Source organism: Crinia signifera, chromosome 12, assembly GCF_055691185.1.
Source record: "Crinia signifera chromosome 12, ASM5569118v1, whole genome shotgun sequence".
Classification (NCBI taxonomy): Eukaryota; Metazoa; Chordata; class Amphibia; order Anura; family Myobatrachidae; genus Crinia; species Crinia signifera.
Window position 1 is genome coordinate 13,610,904 of NC_139228.1, and position 20,450 is coordinate 13,631,353.

Below are 20,450 nucleotides of genomic sequence, written 5' to 3' on the forward strand. Positions count from 1 at the left end.
CTTCATACAGTCCAATGGTTTTCATTTGTAGACTTAAGTACACACTAAGCTGTAGGATGTTTGCATGTCTCTGGCCTTTATGTGCGGTCCTGTGATGCTAGAAGTCAACACTTTATATGGGGGGGGGGGGGGTAGTGCTGTTCGGGGTAGATGGGTGGGTGTATCACTCACTGCATAAAGACCTTAAGTTGGATCCTCTAGATAAATAGATAGGTAGCGGATTTGCGCTCGCCCTTCCAAGTATTTGTTGCTCTGGGGCCCTCCGTGTGAATGTTCTAGAAGTTCTGTAACAATCCTTCTGTTTCATCAATAATACAAATGGTATATTAACCCATTGAGTTCCAGTTTTTACAAATTCACTTGGCACTCAAAGTGTTAAAGTACACAGTGACCAATTTTTGGTTCCAAGCCCCCTTTTGTCAAGGTAAATTTAGATTTTTCAACTTGACAAATGAGCATTGGGTCCCCGATTATATATACATTATATTTACTGAATAATAATTAGCACCTGGAACACATAAAGCACAATCTCTATAATATGCTTCAGTTCTGAATGTCAGAGGTGCTCTATATCCTGAATCCCAGATACTGCAAGCGAGCATTGTTATTAGCAACCTCACTTTCGGCTGAAGCCCTATATGGCTCAGTAGAGAAAGGAATCCAAACAAGGAGTGAAGGAGACGCACAGACTTCTCTGTTTATTTCCATGCTTCTTTTGGATTCCTTATCCACATAAGGCTCGGGGGCCAAAGCACGCTGTTTGCTGCCACCTGGATACTTACGTTGCAGTAATCGGCTGATGTTCCTACAATCATTTACCCTGTACTTGTCCTGTATTGTCTTCAACTGTAAGTCACTGTTTCCCAGTTTGATTATGTGTACTCTGTAACTGGGCGCTGCAGAACCCTTGTGGCACCATATAAATAAAGGATAATAATAACAGAGCCAGATTCACACTACAATACAGTATCGCATCTCTGATATCCTGATATGAACCCGTCTGGTGGTAAAAGCTTTTATTTTATACAAGACATAAAAAAAATCCTTTAACAAGAGCAAAAAGAATTTGCTTATCTGATAAACAGATTTTAGTAACATGAGAGAAGTCCAATAAACACAGGAGATGTAGACAAAGCATCGCAGATGGTGCAGGGGAGGAGGCCGGTGCGCATTCCCTTCTGTCCGGAGCCGCCTCTCCCTACCAGCCACAGCGCATCACTGTACAGTCTGAGCACCTGGAGAGCATGCGAGTTCGGCCCTCCTGGACACGGGAACTTGTGCACTGCACACACTGCGCAGTTATAAATGCATGTGATGCTATTGATCAAACTCAGAATTAAAAAAGTCCCTTAAGTAAATATCGATGTTGATTGATTTTAAATCGATTTGCGAATAATAATAATACTGAAAAGAACAATCTAGAAAATGTTCTACCTTGGGGTCCAAAGGATCCCCCTGACGTGCAGTTCCTGCAGGACACAAATCAATAGACAATTATAAAATCTTTAAAAACATGAACAGTACTTGTGTAGTTTCACAGCGCCGCCGCGCGCCCAGTCTGTCTCAATAACTTGGCAGCCTGCCAGACGCTCTGTTTAACTGTGCGCGTGCCGCTCTAGCTCTGCCTGACTGTGCTCGTGCCGCTCTAGCTGTAAGCTACGTATTGTAAGCTACGTTATCAGCGTAGTGCCGGGCAGCAGCGCGCTGCCCAGGCGCCGACAGGTCACTGTGGTACTTGTAGTTTCACAGTGAAATAGGCAGTCCTGCGCACCGCTGACAACGGGGGCATGTGAAGTGGACACCCCGGCACACCGCTGGCGTGCCGGGGATTCTAAACTACACAGCCCGGCACACCGCTATCAAAGGGGGTGTCCCCCATGTAGACGCTAAAATTTAGGCGCAAAACCGTCTGAATCCACACTGCCTGCAAGCCGCTAAAAAGGGGGAGTCTGGATTTAGACGCTAAAGCGTCTGAATCCAGACGCCCTGCAAGCCGCTAAGAAGCGGGGTTTCTGGATTTTGACGCTAAAGCATCTGAATTTAAGCTCCCTGCAAGCCGCTAAGGTGGTGGGGCATCTAAATTTAGATGCTAAAGCGTCTGAATTTAGTTGGGTCTAGGGGTACACTATTAAACCTGTCCACAATGACACTAGTCGACGCAACAGCTGTCGACCTTGTAAATTCCACTATCCACGCCAACCCGAAGCGTGGCGAGTGGCGGCAGTACGCGTCCTATGACCTTTTCATACCCCCACTATACACGTCAGCGTGGAGTTGATTTTATAAAGTGTGGCGAGCGCAGCGAGCCACCGAGCCCGAAGCGTGGCGAGCGCACGCGTATACCTGTGAAGTTACGCACATCCCCTTGCGGGGCTCGCTGCGCTCGCCATGCTTTGGGTTGGCGTGGATAGTGGTGCTGTTTCAGGAACACATTCACACCTAAGTACTAAGCACAGACTGTGCGCGGGAAGTGTTGGGAGTGTGAATTCAGACGCTAAAAGCGTCTAAAATGATAGCGTCTACGTTGGGGACACCCCCTTTGATAGCGGTGTGCTGGGGTGTGTACTTTAGAAGCCCCGTTTGTGTGCCGGGGTGTCCTGTTTTTAGGCTACATTTCATTACATTATAGCTAGAGTGGCATGCAAGCTTCTGGCAAGCTGCCAAGTTTCTGAGACAGACTGTGTGCGCGGCGGCGCCTTGAAACTACACAAGTACCACATGAACTATAGGGGGGTACTTCAGTCCTGCTCGCTAGGCTGCATATATTTTCTGCCTAGTGAACAGGTAAATGTTGCCAGAATCCCCGCACTACCATACGAGCTGATGTGTACGCTTACACACCTGCTCGCATTCGGACGAACAGAGGAAAATCATACGATGGAATTATAAGTAAGCCAGTAAACTCTCATTTGAACAGTTTCTGATGAATTGGGAGCGGGCACTGAGGTCATGTGACGACAGCCGCCCACCCCGAGCAGGCAGGGGCACACCTGCATTTTGACAGGCCCGTCCAGCTTTTCTATGGGTGCGCCCACCGTTTTTGTGGGCATGCCCATAAAAATACTAGGCGGGCCCTTCGGAGCGCCCCCTGCCTGTCACCCCGACAGCAAGCGCCCGGGCAAATTAAACATTTGCTGAAGGTGCTCGCTGCGGGGGTTTGCACATGTGCATAATACCCACCATCGGAGACTGGGACGATTTGGGACCTGTTCGAACAGCTCTGAATGGGCCCCAGAAAGAGGAAATGGCTTCTGTTTCCAGGGTTTACTACAGATCATAAATGACCTGACCCTGCAGATTTGCGTCCAGCTGCTGCCACATAATGCAGTTCTCATATCCTATAATCTAGTTTACAGTTAACTGACATAAGATAAATACAATATACAGTACTGAATATACAGGAAGTCATTGTATTTTGATTTAAGTGTAAATACATAAAAAGAATCTTTCAGCAGCCACCTGGAGCCATAAATGTAGATAATTCTATAGATTGTAAGCTTGCAGCAGGGCTCTCCTACCTCCAAGTCTGTCTGTTGTTACCCAGTTTGTCTTATCACTGTCTACTATTGTAAAGCGCAACGGAATCTGCTGCGCTATATAAGAAACTGTAAATAAATAAATAATCCTGCCATTAAACTGTATAAGGTGCCCATTGAATTATAGTGATTGACCTTTACCTCTATATTACCCCTAGAAATAAATCACAGACACATCTTATCACTAAAACTAACAAGGACAACCACTGCATAAGTTAAAAGGTCACAGGTACTGTATTTATTAACTGGTATGAACCTATTTGTAAAGGGATGGCTAGGAAGACTGCTTGGAGACCAATGGGTGTTAATAAAGGCGGGGACTAAAACGCCCCAACTTATAACACGGACGATGAACGCCCCACCTATCTAAAGGTACAGCTTGCGCTGTGACGATCTTACCGCCTCTTCTATGGCATGGCAAGGACACTTCCAGGAAGTGGCCAACTTCCCCCCGTGGAGGCAGAACTCACCAGCTCTCCTGTCACATGGGGGGAAATACCGTACAGCGACCACCTGTCCCTCAACATGGCTGCAGGTCAAGAGCGCCTTCCCAACGATTTTCATTAAATATTTTGATAGCTAATTAGGTGATCTGGCCTGTATAAAGAATAGTGCGGCTGGTGCTGCTGCTGCCAAGGGCGCACGTCGGAAGGAACACCCAATAAGTCAAGATGTGTGAAGATTGGAGAGAGATAAAGTACTAGCCAATCAGCTCCTATATTTTATTTGTCAGACACAGCCTTTGACAGCATGACAACATGACAGTTAGCAGCTGTAGGCTTAGTACATCTCCCCAAGGGCGTAACTACCATAGGTGCAAGGGGTGCAGCTGCTATGGGGCCCAGAGCTGAAGGGGGCCCCTCTTTGCTGTCTAAGTAATATGTTTTACATATATTAATCACCATCAGTTGCTAAATAGGGGGCCCTTACAAACTTTTGCTATGGGGCCCACGAATATCTCGGTACGCCTCTGCATCTCCCCCACACAGTTGTGAGGAGAGGAGAGGCACTGAGCACCTTCTGGTCCCAGCGTCCTGTTCCTGAATCCCGTGCCTGTGATGTCATTATGTCACATGCGCTAAGGTTGGGCTGCCGCAGGGACTGGCCCAGGGGGCGCAACGAACTGCTTTGGCTGTGACCACATCATACTGTGTGTATGGTAATGAAATCCAGGCGCTGCAAGGCACCAATATACAGAGTCCTTTATCCTAACTGACAGCAGAATGTAGACAAAACGGGAATGTTAATAATACAGCCTCATTTATTCAGTACTTTCCCAAATTCAAAGAGAGAACAACAAACAAACCAGCAGATGTCTGATACAGTATATGGCATTGTGTGTGTGATATGGGACCGTTTATGACCTGAAGGAGGGGAGCAGCTGGCTTACGAGTTGACAGGGACAACAACTGCTTTAGTTAAAAGCTCACGGGTATTTACAGTATTAAATGGTATGACCCTATTTGTAAAGGGATGGCTAGGAAAGTGCCTGGAGTCCAGCTCCGGTCAATGGGTGTTAATAATGGCGGCGACTAAAACACCCCAACTTATAACGCGGGCCACGTGACGATCTCACCGCCCCTTCTATGGCATGGCGAGGACACTTCCAGGAAGTGGCCAACGTCCCCCCGCGGAGGCTGCAACGAAGACTTTATTGTATTATTATATGGAAGTACAGTAGCTGAAGATCTGTGACCGGTGTGGCAAGGGTGGAAGCTAATGCCAGCTATAGAGGTCAGAGGCGTGTGTACATGTGAAGAGAACATGAAACATGGACCCCTGGCATTCCCCCAGCAGTGACACAGCTCATGTGGGCTACTGCAGGTGTGTGTAATGCACAGCACAGGCTCCCGATTTCAGCTTGAGCCTCCCGCTGCCCTGCAAACCTCCTCATACCTCCCAGTTTTTGTGATGCTTCCATTCATATTTGGACTGCGCATGCGCGCATCCGGAACTGGCGGGGGGCAGGGCCTGTGCGGCCACCGCGGGGTTGTGGGTAGCGGTGGCCGAGCTGCTGTGTGCACACAGACCAGAAGTCTGTGCATCGGCCGGGGCTTCCCTGAGGCTGGCTCCGCCCACCACTCTGGGCTCCATGTATCAGGCCTGCTCATGTCTACCTGATCCTTGCCTGCGGTGCACTGGCTGAGGGGCAGCCATGTTCCCAGTGATTTGCACATACAGTATGAGCTTGAAACAAGATGCGGTCACCATGTTTCCGGGGTAGCACATGAAGCCTGCACACGGGCCCTCTCCCATCCTACATCGCCCCTACATGAAAGCGTACCAATGTAAAAGATGACTCATAAATAACTGATGGCAAATCTCATGCACTAATCAATTATTTAAACTCCGTGTCCATTATATTTTGTTGTCTGTGTCTCCGGGGAACAGAGACGTCCAGTGATCACTCACAAGTAAATGAGCAGATACGTCAATGAAACCCATTATGCTGAGGACGTTTCCCGGCAACATTATCTCTCCATAGATTATCTCCACAATGTATCAGTGCACTGTAGTCTGTAAACAGCAGAATTATCCCGGACATCAGGCCTGTGATGAGATAATTAGTCTTTCCCCGAGGTACTGGCGCCTGACAGGAAACAGCTGTTGATTACAAATATATAACGACGCCAGGAAATGCACTGACCAGGCCCCATAATACTAGATTCCCTCCCAGCACCCCTTGCGGTCACGACTTCTTTCTTCGCATGCACTGATGGTCTCCCGGGTCATAAACCCAGAAGTCCAGTGACCAGCGCTGATCACAAAGGGCAGCTCTTATCGGACGAACTCTGAGGTAGTAATCATACAGTATATGTTAGTACATATGCTGTTGGTATCAGAGCGTTGTGTGGCGGGATGTACTGCTAGAGGTTGGAACATCCTACCCTTATTGAGGGTTACATGCATATAATGTGTATGTATACAATTAAATATCATTTATTTTTTACTTTTTTTCATGATAGTTGTGATTTGCTGCTATATATATTGATTGTTTTTTAGTTGCGTTCTTGGTGAGTCACAGGTATGTCATTGTGTGACCGGTAGAGAGTGGAAATTATGTTGCACAGGATGGTAGGAGAATCCGCCCTATCCCAGCCCAGCTTTCTGTGCATGTGACATCATGACATTGTGATGAGGTGTTTGGGCTGGCGGGACAAGGAAGAAGCTTAGCTTCGGGTGGCTCTGTGTTGACCATCTAGACATCAAGGTACATAGAAAGCCACCACTCAAATACATGGGGCAGTGACAGTGCCCACCCTCTAGCTCGGGCTGCCCCTGAGCGGTAACATCCTTCACCTTCAGAAATTGTTGGGCCTGGATTGACAAAGTAGGTAGGGCTCTCCTTCCCCATCTCGGACCTCAGTTATCTGCAGCACAGCCAAGGCTACCTTCCAATACCAGATAGAAAGTATGCCGTGCCAATCTGCGGGCGGCTAAAGTAAGCAGCAGGGATGGAGGGGGCTACATGTACACGAGGAAGGTGCACCCAGGGCCTGGTTGGTGTAAGGCTTCTTAGCACCTTGGGCAAATCTCAAAACTTCAACCAACTGCGCCCCCCCTCCCCCATACTGCCACCAATAACCATTTTCCAACCCCGTAAGGCATACTTGCTTAACATTACGGAATGGCAGGGAGGCTCCCAAAACTCAGTACAAGGAAGAGAGGGCAGCAGGGTAGGGAAGTACGCCTCAAGTGAAAGTATGGAGGTGAGGTCTTGCATTAAGTACAAGGACCCCCCCCCCCCTCCCATGAGCCTGGCTGCCTAAAGCTGCCTAATGGTAGAGCCGGCCCTGGGTGCACCCAAGGGGGAAATGCAGGGTCAAGGCAGAGGGCGGACACCACCTTGTGGGGTCTTCAGTTCTAGTGCAGGCCAGGACCAATAATATCCTTACAAGCATAAAAGCAACATTTCCATAGGAAGCTCCACCTACATTCAAAGTGTGCGGTGCTAACACATTTTATATCAGCCACTGCCGGTCAGGATATTACTACTACCCGTCTTCGTGGCCCTCGCCACTGCATCCAATAGTGCCGCGGATGTTAGAGAAGCGTAAGCGGATTATTGGGCACAATACACCCCAGCGCCTCTGGGAGGATCATCCTGTAATGACGATGCGCTGCTGCAAGTCACTGCACTGTGACGAAAAGTCAGGACATCGGTTAGGTTCCTCCATAGCAGCTGATGTCCCTCCTTCGTATAACAAAGCCTCAGGTGGAACACATCGGTCATGCTCATATTGGTTTTGGATGTTGCAGAGTACTGTATATAACATCTGCTTCTGTTTTCTGGGGAGGAGTATATAACCCAGGCGATACCTGCAATAGCAACACATTGTAAGCTTGCATTCGTTCCTTCAAACTAAGCCCATCTCAGGCTAAACAATATGTATACAGGTAATGAAATATACAACAGGCGGCCACACCAAATGATGCATAAAGTTATATTACTATTCCAAGTCAGCAACCTCTGGAAAGAGACAGACTTTGCCAGATATATGGCAGCAGTCAGTGATCAACGTCGAAATAATTTCTGCGTAAACAGGTGTGCTGATACATGGAAAATGCAGTGTGAATTAGGGAATGTACACCTCATACTTGCCTTAGAGTAAAAGGCAACTCCTATTTCATCTTGGGCCTGTATCCGACAGTAGAGTAATGGTAGGCAGAATTCCATTGGTTGCTAAGGGCAGCATCACCTCTTTTAATTTTAAGAATCTTTTTTACATTTACTGTAGGCCTCAGTATTGTGCAGAGACCCAGCTTGAGGGGCCTCTACTCTTCATACAAAGGTGCCCATACGCGGTGCGTTTTTGCCTTGCGATGCGTACTGCCACACACATCACATCAAAAAGTACAGAAAAGTATGTGCCGACAGTGGTTTTTGTTCCTGATCACATCTAGTTCAAATCGCACACTGTTGTAACGTATCGCATGCGGTTTGGAGTAGACGTGATGTGGTCGAGTGCAAAAAACACAGAGCACATTGCACCGTGTATTGTCACCTGAACTACGGGAGAAGGCGAGCCCATATAATTATCTCAACAAAAATGATATAAAGCCAACTGCGCTCATACAGAAACTGCAGCTAGAAGATACATATACTGTATGGGATACCAAGAAAAGGAATGAATCTCCACAGTGCTATTTCCAGGATAGGCCCAGTTTTCCTTTCTAAGGTCTCCAACCATAGAGAGATAAAAGAATCCTTAGGTTAAACACAAAGGACAATTTTTCTCCAATAACCAAGGCAGGACCATGTAAGACTCACCTGGGGCGAAATGTAATAGGGTGCGTTTTTTTAGACTAAAAAAAAATCGCACCAAATCGCACCTTTAAAAATCGCGTTTTTTGCCGCGAATTCGCATATGTAATGAGATGCGAATTAGCGGCAAAAAATGCGATTTGCCGCGATTTGCCGCGATTTTTAGTCATGAAAATGTGCGCATTTTCAGTCATGAAAATGTGCGCATTTTCATAAATGCGATTTTGTGCTAAAAAAAAAAAGTAAAAAAAAAAATGGCGTGGGGTCCCCCCTCCTAAGCATAACCAGCCCCGGGCTCATTGAGCCGGACCTGGTTCCAAAAATACGGGGGAACAAAAAGCATAGGGGTCCCCCGTATTTCTGAAACCAGCCCCGGACTCTTGGACCGGTCCTGGTTCCAAAAATACGGGGGACAAAAAATCTGGGGGTCCCCCGTATTTTGAAACCAGCACCGGGCTCCAACAGCCCGCGGTGTCATGCCACAGCCGGGGGACACTTTTTATACAAGGTCCCCCGGCCAAAACATGAGCACCGTGGCTGGTCAGCCTTGGACGGGGTACCTGGAGGAGTGGGGACCCCCCCAATAAAGGGGTCCCCCCCCCCCAGGCTTCACCCGTCCAGGGCTGAAGCCCGGGGCTGTCACCGGCGTCCGTGGCCAGTGGACGCCGGCCTGATAGGGTTAAATCCATCATACATATCATTACATTGCTTTTTACCGGCGAACTACAAGTGCCAGCAGACCTCCCCCGCATGCTGGGACTTGGAGAACCACAAGTCCCAGCATGCAGGGCATTAATGGGCCCGCTGGGACTTGTAGTCCACCTGTAAAAAGAATGTTTATAAAAAACACACACACAGAGAAGTACAAGTTTATTACACACACACACCTCAATTTTACACCAGCATACTTACCATTCCTGGATCCAGCGCTGGTCTGGCTGCTTTACAGCCGGCTCCCCCCGCACTGACAGGCAGCGGGGAGAACCGCTTTCTCCGTTGCCTGTCACCGGCTTTCTCCGTAGCTTCTGTAGCTCTGTCCCAGTGCTACAGAGGCTGAGAGCGTAATTGGCTGAGCTACAGTATGCGTCTCCATGGAGACGCATAGCTCAGCCAATCAGGACTGAGCTATGCGTCTCCATGGAGACGCATACTGTAGCTCAGCCAATCACGCTCTCAGCCTCTGTAGCACTGGGACAGAGCTACAGAAGCTACGGAGAAAGCCGGTGACAGGCAACGGAGAAAGCGGTTCTCCCCGCTGCCTGTCAGTGCGGGGGGAGCCGGCTGTAAAGCAGCCAGACCAGCGCTGGATCCAGGAATGGTAAGTATGCTGGTGTAAAATTGAGGTGTGTGTGTGTAATAAACTTGTACTTCTCTGTGTGTGTGTTTTTTATAAACATTCTTTTTACAGGTGGACTACAAGTCCCAGCGGGCCCATTAATGCCCTGCATGCTGGGACTTGTGGTTCTCCAAGTCCCAGCATGCGGGGGAGGTCTGCTGGCACTTGTAGTTCGCCGGTAAAAAGCAATGTAATGATATGTATGATGGATTTAACCCTATCAGGCCGGCGTCCACTGGCCACGGACGCCGGTGACAGCCCCGGGCTTCAGCCCTGGACGGGTGAAGCCTGGGGGGGGGGACCCCTTTATTGGGGGGGTCCCCACTCCTCCAGGTACCCCGTCCAAGGCTGACCAGCCACGGTGCTCATGTTTTGGCCGGGGGACCTTGTATAAAAAGTGTCCCCCGGCTGTGGCATGACACCGCGGGCTGTTGGAGCCCGGTGCTGGTTTCAAAATACGGGGGACCCCCAGATTTTTTGTCCCCCGTATTTTTGGAACCAGGACCGGTCCAAGAGTCCGGGGCTGGTTTCAGAAATACGGGGGACCCCTATGCTTTTTGTTCCCCCGTATTTTTGGAACCAGGTCCGGCTCAATGAGCCCGGGGCTGGTTATGCTTAGGAGGGGGGACCCCACGCCGTTTTTTTTTTTATAAAAACACTTTTACACATTTTTATTAACAGAACCATGTACAGATCTCAATGATCTGTGCATGGTTCTGTCAAATTCGCCTGTCAGAACCTGGTCTATTTTTTTTGCGATTTTTGGTAACATTGACCAAAAATCGCACCCTATTACATTTGCGAGTTGTATACTTTATAATGGGAAAACATCTGGATGCGAATTGAAATGTGACTAAAAATCGCACTTCTAAAAGTGCGATTTCGCGGTAAAAAGTGCGATTTTTTACCGCGATTTTCAACCTATTAAATGTGCGATTTTCGGAAAATGTGCGATTTCGGCCGTTTTTGACCAAAAATCGCACATGTCTAAAAAATCGCACTCTATTACATTTCGCCCTTAGTCTTACTAGAAGACGTTCACATAAAGGTTTCTTTAAACAATATTCTACTTTATGACCCACATGAACAAAAAGTTACCTAGGGAAAGATCCCTATTTTCATAAGAAGGTTTCTTTATTGTAAGTTCCAGGATGAACTAGATGACAGGTTAAACAAATGTATTTCTTAAAATGGCGACCACACACACTCCGGGCTGCGTCCTCACCCGGAATGAAGAAAGAGGAGCAATTCGTCCAAGATGATGTCAACAGGTGGGTGTGAGTCCCCAAGTTAAAAGTTTGTAAAATACGTATGTATACAGATCCATATAATTATCTGTTCTACCCAGCAGTCTGACATCATCTGAGAGATCAAAGCAGCCGTTGTCATTGATCTGAACAAGAAACTCGTTTCATTGTTCATCACAGCTAATGACTGGGTGATGCAACCTGTATTGATGTGGTAGCATAGCCAGTCAGCCACTAGACCCAACTGTTTTCTAACAGCGAAAAACACTGTGTGACGTATCCACATCTTATCAGTGTTATTGGCCTTGAGCAAAAGAGGAAATACAGTATGTCCACAGCTAAGCGCTCACAGCTGTCGCAAGCTGTTGTTATTACAGTATGTAGGCCATAGTACTAGTACTAAAGGTGCCCATACACGTTACAATAATTGTATACAATAACGCATCTCATTGCATCTCGGTTTTGCGATGAGATCTAGTACAAAAAGTATGTGCGTGCACATACTTACAGTGGCGTAACTATAGTGGCGTAACTATAGCACCGCAGCCCCCGCGACCGCGCGGGGGGGGGGGGGTTGCGCTGTGCATGTGCGGGCGCAGGGGGCTGTAGTGCTATAGTTACACCCCGTTGCCCCGCCGCCAACCCCCCGCAGTCTTTACCTGTCTTCAGTACGCGCTGGTCCCGGCTCCCTTCTGCTGCTATGAGGACCACCATCTATGAAACTGTCTGCTGTATGGGGGCGGACATTTTGTGGTGGTCCTCATAGCAGAGGAAGGGAGCCGGGACCAGCGCGTACTGAACCGAACGTAGGTAAGACTGTAGGGGATGGGGGGTTTGCATGGGAGGGGGGGGGTTTGGTGCGGCGGGGAGGGCGGGGGGTGGTGCGGCGGGGTTGGTGCGGGCGGGCGCCCTCCCTTTAACGGCGGGGGAGCGCCCAAAACCTAGTTACGTCACTGTATAGTATACAATAATTGTAACGTGTATGGGCACCTTAAGCCTTGAAAAGTAATAAAATGGAGTGAGATGAAGTACTCTCCAATCAGCTCCTACCTGGAAAAATGACTGTTTTCACCCCAAAAAATAAAAATCAGTGCCCGGAACATATAAATAGGAAAACCTTGTAAAACCACTGTAACATTAAACAGTTTGATGCTGCAAATTTCCATTGCGTGTTCTTAACTCCCATTATTTACATTTGAGTAATTGGGACAAAATAATTACCCAATACACCCACTGTGGATGTCCACTGTCCATCCCAATATCCTCCCCCAACCTCCTTCTCAGTACATGTTTTGGTACTTGTGTATTATCACGGCGCCCCCGATTTCCATTGCAGGTCATTGTACAACCAAAAATCGCATCGCATGCGATATGATCGCATGCGATGCGACCGATTTTAAGTCGCACATGCACCCAGATAAAAAATTCCTGCTGTATGTTAAATGCCCCCCAGACCCGATTTTAGATTGTACATCCACCCTGATGGGTAATGACTATGTGAAATGGCCCCCCATTGTTAACGCCACCCCACTATCAACGCCAACCCAAAGCGTGGCAAGCGCAGCGAGCCCGCTAGGGGCGGCGGTACGTGTCCTCCGACCTTTTCATACCCCCACTATCCACGTCGGCGTGGAGTTGATTTTACAAAGTGTGGCGAGTGCAGCGAGCCACCGAGCCCGAAGCGTGGCGAGCGCATCGAGCCCTGCGAGGGGACGCGTAATACTTGTGAAGTTATGCGCGTCCCCTCGCGGGGCTCGCTGCGCTCACCACGCTTCGGGTTCGGTGGCTCGCTGCACTCGCCACACTTTGTAAAATCAACTCCACGCCGACGTGGATAGTGGGGGTATGAAAAGGTCGGAGGACGCGTACCGCCGCCCCTCGCGGGCTCGCTGCACTCGCCATGATTTGGGTTGGCGTTGATAGTGGGGTGGTGTTAACAATGGGGGGGCATTTAACATTCTTATTACCCATCAGGGTGGGGATACAATTAAAAATCAGGTCTGGCTGGGCATTTAACATTGAAATGATGCAACGCGATATTAAAATTGTACACTCTGCCTAGGAAAAGCCTCAAATCGGTCCCATTGCATGCCATCGCATACCTTAATTAGTGGTATGCGATGCGATGGGCGCCGTAATAATACACAAGTACCCACGTTTCTGTGCTTTCCCGTGGGTTGGGTCTCACCTGATGATTCAGATTAGCTCTACTACTCGTCACTTCAATGTACTGCGTTTCCCCATCTGTGTTGTCAGTTGGGGGGTACTCTGGTAAAAAAAATAGAACACAATGACTACAGCACAATCATACATAGAAATCAGTTCTGTACACATAGGGCCTCATTTAGAGTTATTAACAAAACATTTGAGAATGGGAGGGGGGGGGGGGGTGTGCATTTAAAGTGTGCGGACTAAGAGGGAGTCCGGAGTTGTGGAGTCTGTACTGTGCTCCTCAATACTGGTCTGGTACGGCTCCGCCAGCGAGAGAGACAAATGCAGACTCCAAAAAGTAGTCAGAACTGCGGAGAAGATAATAGGGACGGACCTTCCCTCTGTCCAGGACCTGTACCTGTCCAGAGCAAAAAAGCGAGCAACGAAGATAGTCAAGGACCAACTACATCCTGGCCATGGCTTGTTTAACCTGCTGCCATCAGGCAAATGCTACAGGGCTATTCCCACCAGGTCCACCAGAAGCCTAAAAAGTTTCTTCCCTCAAGCGATTTACCTGCTGACACGTGAACTCATGAATACCTCACTGTCTAGTCGCGCCATAACCCTTTGCACATAGTGTAACGATCAGATCAGGTTATCGATCAAAGTAAAGTATGCCTCCTGTTATTATTATATGTGAAATCAATGTATGTCTGATATTGTTGTGTAAACTGTAGGTGACACTGGGAGTTTGAGGTCTGTATTCCCTCAGATTGACCATCTGTAGTAATCCTTTGAAGGTAGGATGTCAGTTAAAGATCTGAGACCCCTCATAAACCATGGAGAGGACAGAGCTTGTCTCCCCCATCCAGTTAGACCTCTTATCAGTGAAGCCTGCCAGTTATCAATCCCTTTGGAACAGCAGACAAATTCTTCATGTGAAAGATCCTATATCTAGGGACATTCCCTAGGCTCAGCAAGGCAATGGTTAAAAATCCCAAGGGTGGGAGGGATGAGGGAGCCTGCAGATAAAACCCCTCTCCTTTCAATACCTAGTTGTACTTCTCGGGGGGAATAGCAGCAAACTGTGAAGCGACCGTTTTGATTTCATTCGGAGACCCCCCCCCCACTACAGGACCTGTACTCGGGCGTAAGATACTGTCCTGTCATTTTTCCCTTTTGTTTTATTTTGAGTTGTATCTTGTGTGTACTTTTAAAATCATTGTAATATCTTGTAATCATTTTTATCACTAAAGCTCTGTAGTATTTCTAGCAGTAAATAATACATATTCCCAGTTCCGATTTTGTGTTCTTAAGACTTTTTTTTAGCCAACGGAGAGAACGTTACCATTTTTATATTGCATTGTGTGGTCAGGTGCGAGCCAAGCCGCTTCTTGCGCAGTTTCAAAGCGCTAAAATCAGGCTTTGGCTGGTGGCAGTGTACCTCAAAGAGGGGACCCGAGTGTCCAAAGTGAACCCCAGTCACGGCCGGAGCTGCTCAGATTGACGTATCGGAACAGGCGTCCGGTGGGTCCGTGACACATAATCTAACACGGTGTCCCCTCAGAATAACTTTCTGTATGACTGTACATGTTCCCCCACCTGTTTATATTGTTTATTGTTTATACCATATACTGTTTACTTGTTACCCACCTGGCTGCTGCACAGCAAACCGAAAACAAATTCCTAGTATACGCAAGTATACCTGCCCAATAAAGCTGATTCTGATTACTAACACTGGGGCAGATGTATTAAGCCTTAACAAGAGATAAATGCAAGGGTGATAAAGAGAGATAAACAGCCAGCCAATCAGCTCCTAACTGACTTTTTTCAAACACAGCCTTTAACATGTTAGTTAGCAGGTGATTGACTGCACGTTTATCTCTCTTTATCACCCTTGCATTTATCTCTAGTTAAGGCTTAATACACCTGCACCACTGTCCAGAAACTTTATTAGCAATTATTACTGGCACTGTCGGTAATTTCCCTGTAGGGCAACATAAGGGGAACTGATATTTGCATTGCAGCATGGGTTGTGCTGGAACTCATTTGCATTTATTTATTTTTAGTTGGTTCTATCTCTGTATGATGTACTATTGGGTGTATTATTATCCTGCGATATAATAAAACTCATCATCAAACGAGGGAGCACTCAAGCAGTTATGCTGTCACTTTTACCCCATTACGTATCCACCATTGTTCCTCATGTCTCACTTTTTACCCCAGAACTACCTGTAGTTTCTAATGGATTAATACCATACCTGACTACAGACCTGTATCTACTGTAGGTTTGTGCAAGCTGCCCAGGTCATAGGGGGCGCCACCGTCACTGCCCCACAGCACCTGCATTTGTCAGGAACAGCAGAACAGTCTGTAATGTTGCCTGCAGCATCCTTAGGACTTAGCACTCCTCTTATTGGTGGTCCCGGCAGCTCTGCACTTTCAATGTGACATCATGATCATGATGTCACCTGTTTGAGGGTGGGGCCTGCATAGTGTACATTTTGTACCTGCGTGTTAACTTTTCCAGTACTGGATACTCAATAATCGGGTGGCCCTCTCGGCCCCCGCAAAAGTGGGACAGTTGCCCGGATTCCTGCAGCCCCCTTCCCGCAGCCACCCACTTACAGAGCACAAGTGGGTGGACTCACAGATAGAGGACAATGGGGCAGATGTATTAAGCCTTAACAAGAGATAAATGCAAGGGTGATAGAGAGATAATCGTCCAGCCAATCAGCTCCTTACTGACTTTTTTCAAACACAGCCTGGAACATGGCAGTTGGCAGGTGATTGGCTGGACGTTTATCTCTCCTTATCACCCTTGCATTCATCTCTTGTTAAGGCTTAATAAATCTGCCCCAATACGTGTAGAATGTTACACGCGATCACTTCCTACATACAGTTTCCAGCCTGTAATGTGACCGTGGGAAAATTCTTACCTTTTTTTCTTCTCCGTATACAAATCTTCATTATTATTATTACCAATATAACCAGAACAATCGATATTATAGGAGCAACGATTAGAATGACATGATTGCGCTCCACTTCTGTAACAAGAAAATGGCAGCCGTGAGTTGGATGTGAGAACCTGTTAATATAAATATATAGTTTAATTTGGCACCACAGACATTTCTGGGGGCCTGATTCTGGGGCCTGATCCCAAATTCACTCTGCCTGTCTGGGATGCAGAGTGACTAAACAAACTAGGGACTCAGAACCAGGTGCGACTCAGGACCAGGTGCGACTCAGAACCAGGTGCGACTCAGAATCCGGCCCCAAGGACTTTTAGGACATACAAATCTTAAAATATCTTTATAAAAATTTGTTATCATTATATCAAAGAGATAAAGCCCCAAGCAATCAGCTTTTAACAGTCATTTTTCAAACACAGCCTGTAACATGACATCTTAGTACATCTGGATGATTTTCTATATCCCCACTATCCTATCTGTAATATTTCATATGTTTTTGTTTTTAACAGGATGATCATGACACTGACAAGAGTCACAGTGGAATCTCCCCTGTAATGACTGCACCAACACAAGTGCTCCATTTGTCCTCCTTGGTCTCACCTAATATCTGACATTCCTTCTCTACGTGTATTGAGACGTTCTTCTGATCCACAGGGTTCTGTACTACACACAGGATCTCCATGTCCCAGGACTCCGGCTGCAGGGCCACCTGGGCGATGTCACCATTATTATACAGCTGATACTCTGAGTCTCCGTGTCTGTATCTCCAGGTATAGGACAACGCTGATGTGTTTGATGGGACAGTACAATGCAGAGTCACATTACACCAGTCCCTGGTTATAATCTTCTCATCAGTCCTGATATATGGAGTAGGGACCGGCTCTGTAATCAGAATAAAACACAATTATAATCAGAAATGATCCAAATAATCATCATATTAGAGTATAATGGTCATTATCATGTAGCCAGGTAAAAGGATCCTGGGCACCCGAGAGCCTCATTTCAGCAGGGAAATCTGGAGCGGTCATTTTTACGATAAGGGGCTGATTTATGTATCCGCGCTGGCGGCGATGTGCCATTCCAGAATGGAGCATTGCGACCAACACATCACAATTGTTTTCTTGTGTCACATGCGCATCACAGCGCTAACACGGTCCTGATTCCAACCACTGCTGAGCTGACGCGTTTCAGCGCCATATGTGCACCTTAATCTGTCCTGCCCTTATAATCAGGGCCAACAATGTGATTTGTAGCATCTAACAGTGTTAGCATTACCGCTCCAAACGGGATGATTTACCATTGTGTCTGATGGAAAGTCAAGTCAAGGTTTGATCTACAGTACTACTGCACAATCACATGTGAAAAGCATCAGTAAAAAGGCTGGGCCTTACCGCCATATCCTGCACAGTTGCAGAATAGTGCTGGCGAAGCGAGTGTTACAAAGCACTCTGGGTAAAAAAATAAATGTATTTTTGCTTGCTTTTCTCCAGTGCAAGCATCCAGAGATGTGTTACAAAATATTTTCTCCTTTACATAATTGCCATTCCTGCGAAGCCTTTCGGAGCATTCACCCAATATAATCGTATTATGCGATCTGGGAGGGATATTAGCACCTAGGATTGCATTGCAAATGACATTATTGGTGAATAGGAACATTGGTGAGCTGATCGTGTTGGCTTCCTCCAGCTGGAGAAGGCTTTTGCTGGTTCACTAGTTATTGTTGAGCTTTCAGTCTGCATCTGGTATTTGTATATTTAATTTGCATGTGTAAACTTGGATATCCTGTACTGGATGTCTCATGCTGTTTATTTGCCTCTTAGCTGCTGGGACCCTCCCTGTACGCGGCACTAATATTTGTACTACATAGAAGCTTGCCTTGCCCAAGTGTTCACATATTAAACCTCCTGTCAACCTATATCCATCATTAATCTAAGCATATAATACTAAACAACACAGAGAGCTCTGATTGGAAGATCTGTCCTATGTATAACCCTTATGTAGTATACAGTGTTAATAAATGCCACTATGCGTGCGGTAAGGGGATAGCTGCCGACATCTGCTCTGCTTGCTCCTGGATAGAGGCAAGGCTGAATCAGTTGGGGCTGGAGAAGGGGGGCAGGGGGAGTGGCATAGAAAAAGTGGGCAGGGTAAAGCCGGTAAAAAGTAAGAGATGAGGGTGTGGCATTCGCATAGGCGAATCTAGAATTATGGTAATGGGTGGTCCCAGATCTAGACACAACAGCAGGGGGACCTTTGCGCGGCGTAGCCGCGCGGCAAAAATGGGGTATGGCCTCCTGGGAAGGAGGCGTGGCATAAAAAGGGGTGTGGTATTACACTTTAGACCATACACAGTAATGCCCATTACACATTTTAGCAAACTCCGTAATACCCATTACACATAAAGCCACACGCCATAATGCCAATTACACATAAGGCCACACACCATAATGCCCATTACACATTGTGCCACATATCATGATGCCCATTACATACTATATAACAAACCATAATGCCAATTACATATTTGCCACATAAGTGCTGCTTACCTACGTGCTCATTGCTAGGGGGTTCTTGCTTGATGGCACCATAGTACCCATTACACATGATGCCGCACACCATAGTACCCATTACACATGATGCCGCACACCATAGTACCCATTACACATGATGCCGCGCACCATAGTACCCATTACACATGATGCCGCGCACCATAGTACCCATTACACATGATGCCGCGCACCATAGTACCCATTACACATGATGCCGTGCACCATAGTACCCATTACACATGATGCTGCACACATAATGCCCCTTACACATGATGCTGCACACATAATGCCCCTTACACATGATGCTGCACACCGTAATGCCCCTTTGAAATAATACCCCTTTCACAACAGAAAATGCAGGGATTTACCTGGGAATATGGTCCCAGGATCAAGCAGGGACATTCCCATGCTGACCCTTTATACACCAGCCTAGTCCCTGCATTTTCTGGTGTGAGGGGGAGAGACAACCACTCTCCTCTCCCTACCCCCCTTTAACAAACCAGCTATATCTTTGGAACCAACTGACCCATTTACATGAGACCAGTATCATATTGAAGAACTTTTGAGTTGGCTTCGAATGATTTTGGTCCCGTGAAACTGGGCTGTTTGGTTCCAGAGAAATCTGCCCTCAAAGAACATAAACAGTCATGAAATTACATTTAAGAAATAAAAAAAATAAAACGGTTTAACCTCAATATACCTGGAACCAATTAACCCGTATGGATCCAGCCTGGTATCAGATTGAAGGCCCAGCGATTTGGGTTCGACTGAGATCAACCTTGAGCTTCAGTGATGCCGAAGGGGGAACTGGCAGCCGTTGAACTGGGTGGGGGTCCTATGTTATCCTATAGGGAAAACGTTCCAGCTTTGCCTGGCCGTATCTCCGGTTCCCAGAGGGCTAGAGACACGGGGCTGGGCTCGTTGGAAAGCCCCATCCCTCAGCTACAAAATGGGCTAATGGGTGGTCCTGTGCACCCCCGGACCACCCCCTAGATTCGCCTATGGGCATTCGGTCAGGCGGCGTTAAGGGGCTTACTGAACCAGACCCATTATGTATAGTCTCTGTAGCCTATGATTCCTAAGTGGTTCTGTATTGCCTTCAGTACTTGCATGCAGTGTTATATATGACCCTGTTATACATATTCCTTCTCTGTAGCTACACACACGGCCAGGTTAAAGCGGGGCAAAAGGGGTCAGTACCCCTGGGCCCCCTGTGGTTTGCATGTATTTTAAAAATATATATATTATTATTATTTTTTTTTAGCTAAAAGCTTTGTGCATGGGAGTGGGGTAGTGCTGCAGCTTCACCTATCTGCCAATGTGACAACGATTAATGGTGCTGAGCATCGGGAGCCAAGGCACACAGACTGCACAAGTGTGCAGTGCATTACTG

At 47.3% G+C, this 20,450-nt stretch overlaps 1 protein-coding gene across 1 annotated transcript in view; it reads right to left on the bottom strand.

The window, feature by feature from the left end:
- Window positions 1-4,777: 4,777 nt before the first annotated feature.
- Window positions 4,778-20,450, bottom strand: part of LOC146050487 (CD48 antigen-like) — a 47,491-nt gene continuing 31,818 nt past the window's right edge. Inside the window, exons 3-6 of the mRNA XM_083167530.1 lie at window positions 17,109-17,390; window positions 16,476-16,583; window positions 13,574-13,653; window positions 4,778-7,856 (exon numbers count right to left, since the gene is read on the bottom strand). Of these exons, the coding sequence (XP_083023656.1) occupies window positions 7,773-7,856; window positions 13,574-13,653; window positions 16,476-16,583; window positions 17,109-17,390 (554 nt within the window). The 3' untranslated portion in view covers window positions 4,778-7,772. The remainder of the gene's footprint in view (window positions 7,857-13,573; window positions 13,654-16,475; window positions 16,584-17,108; window positions 17,391-20,450) is intronic.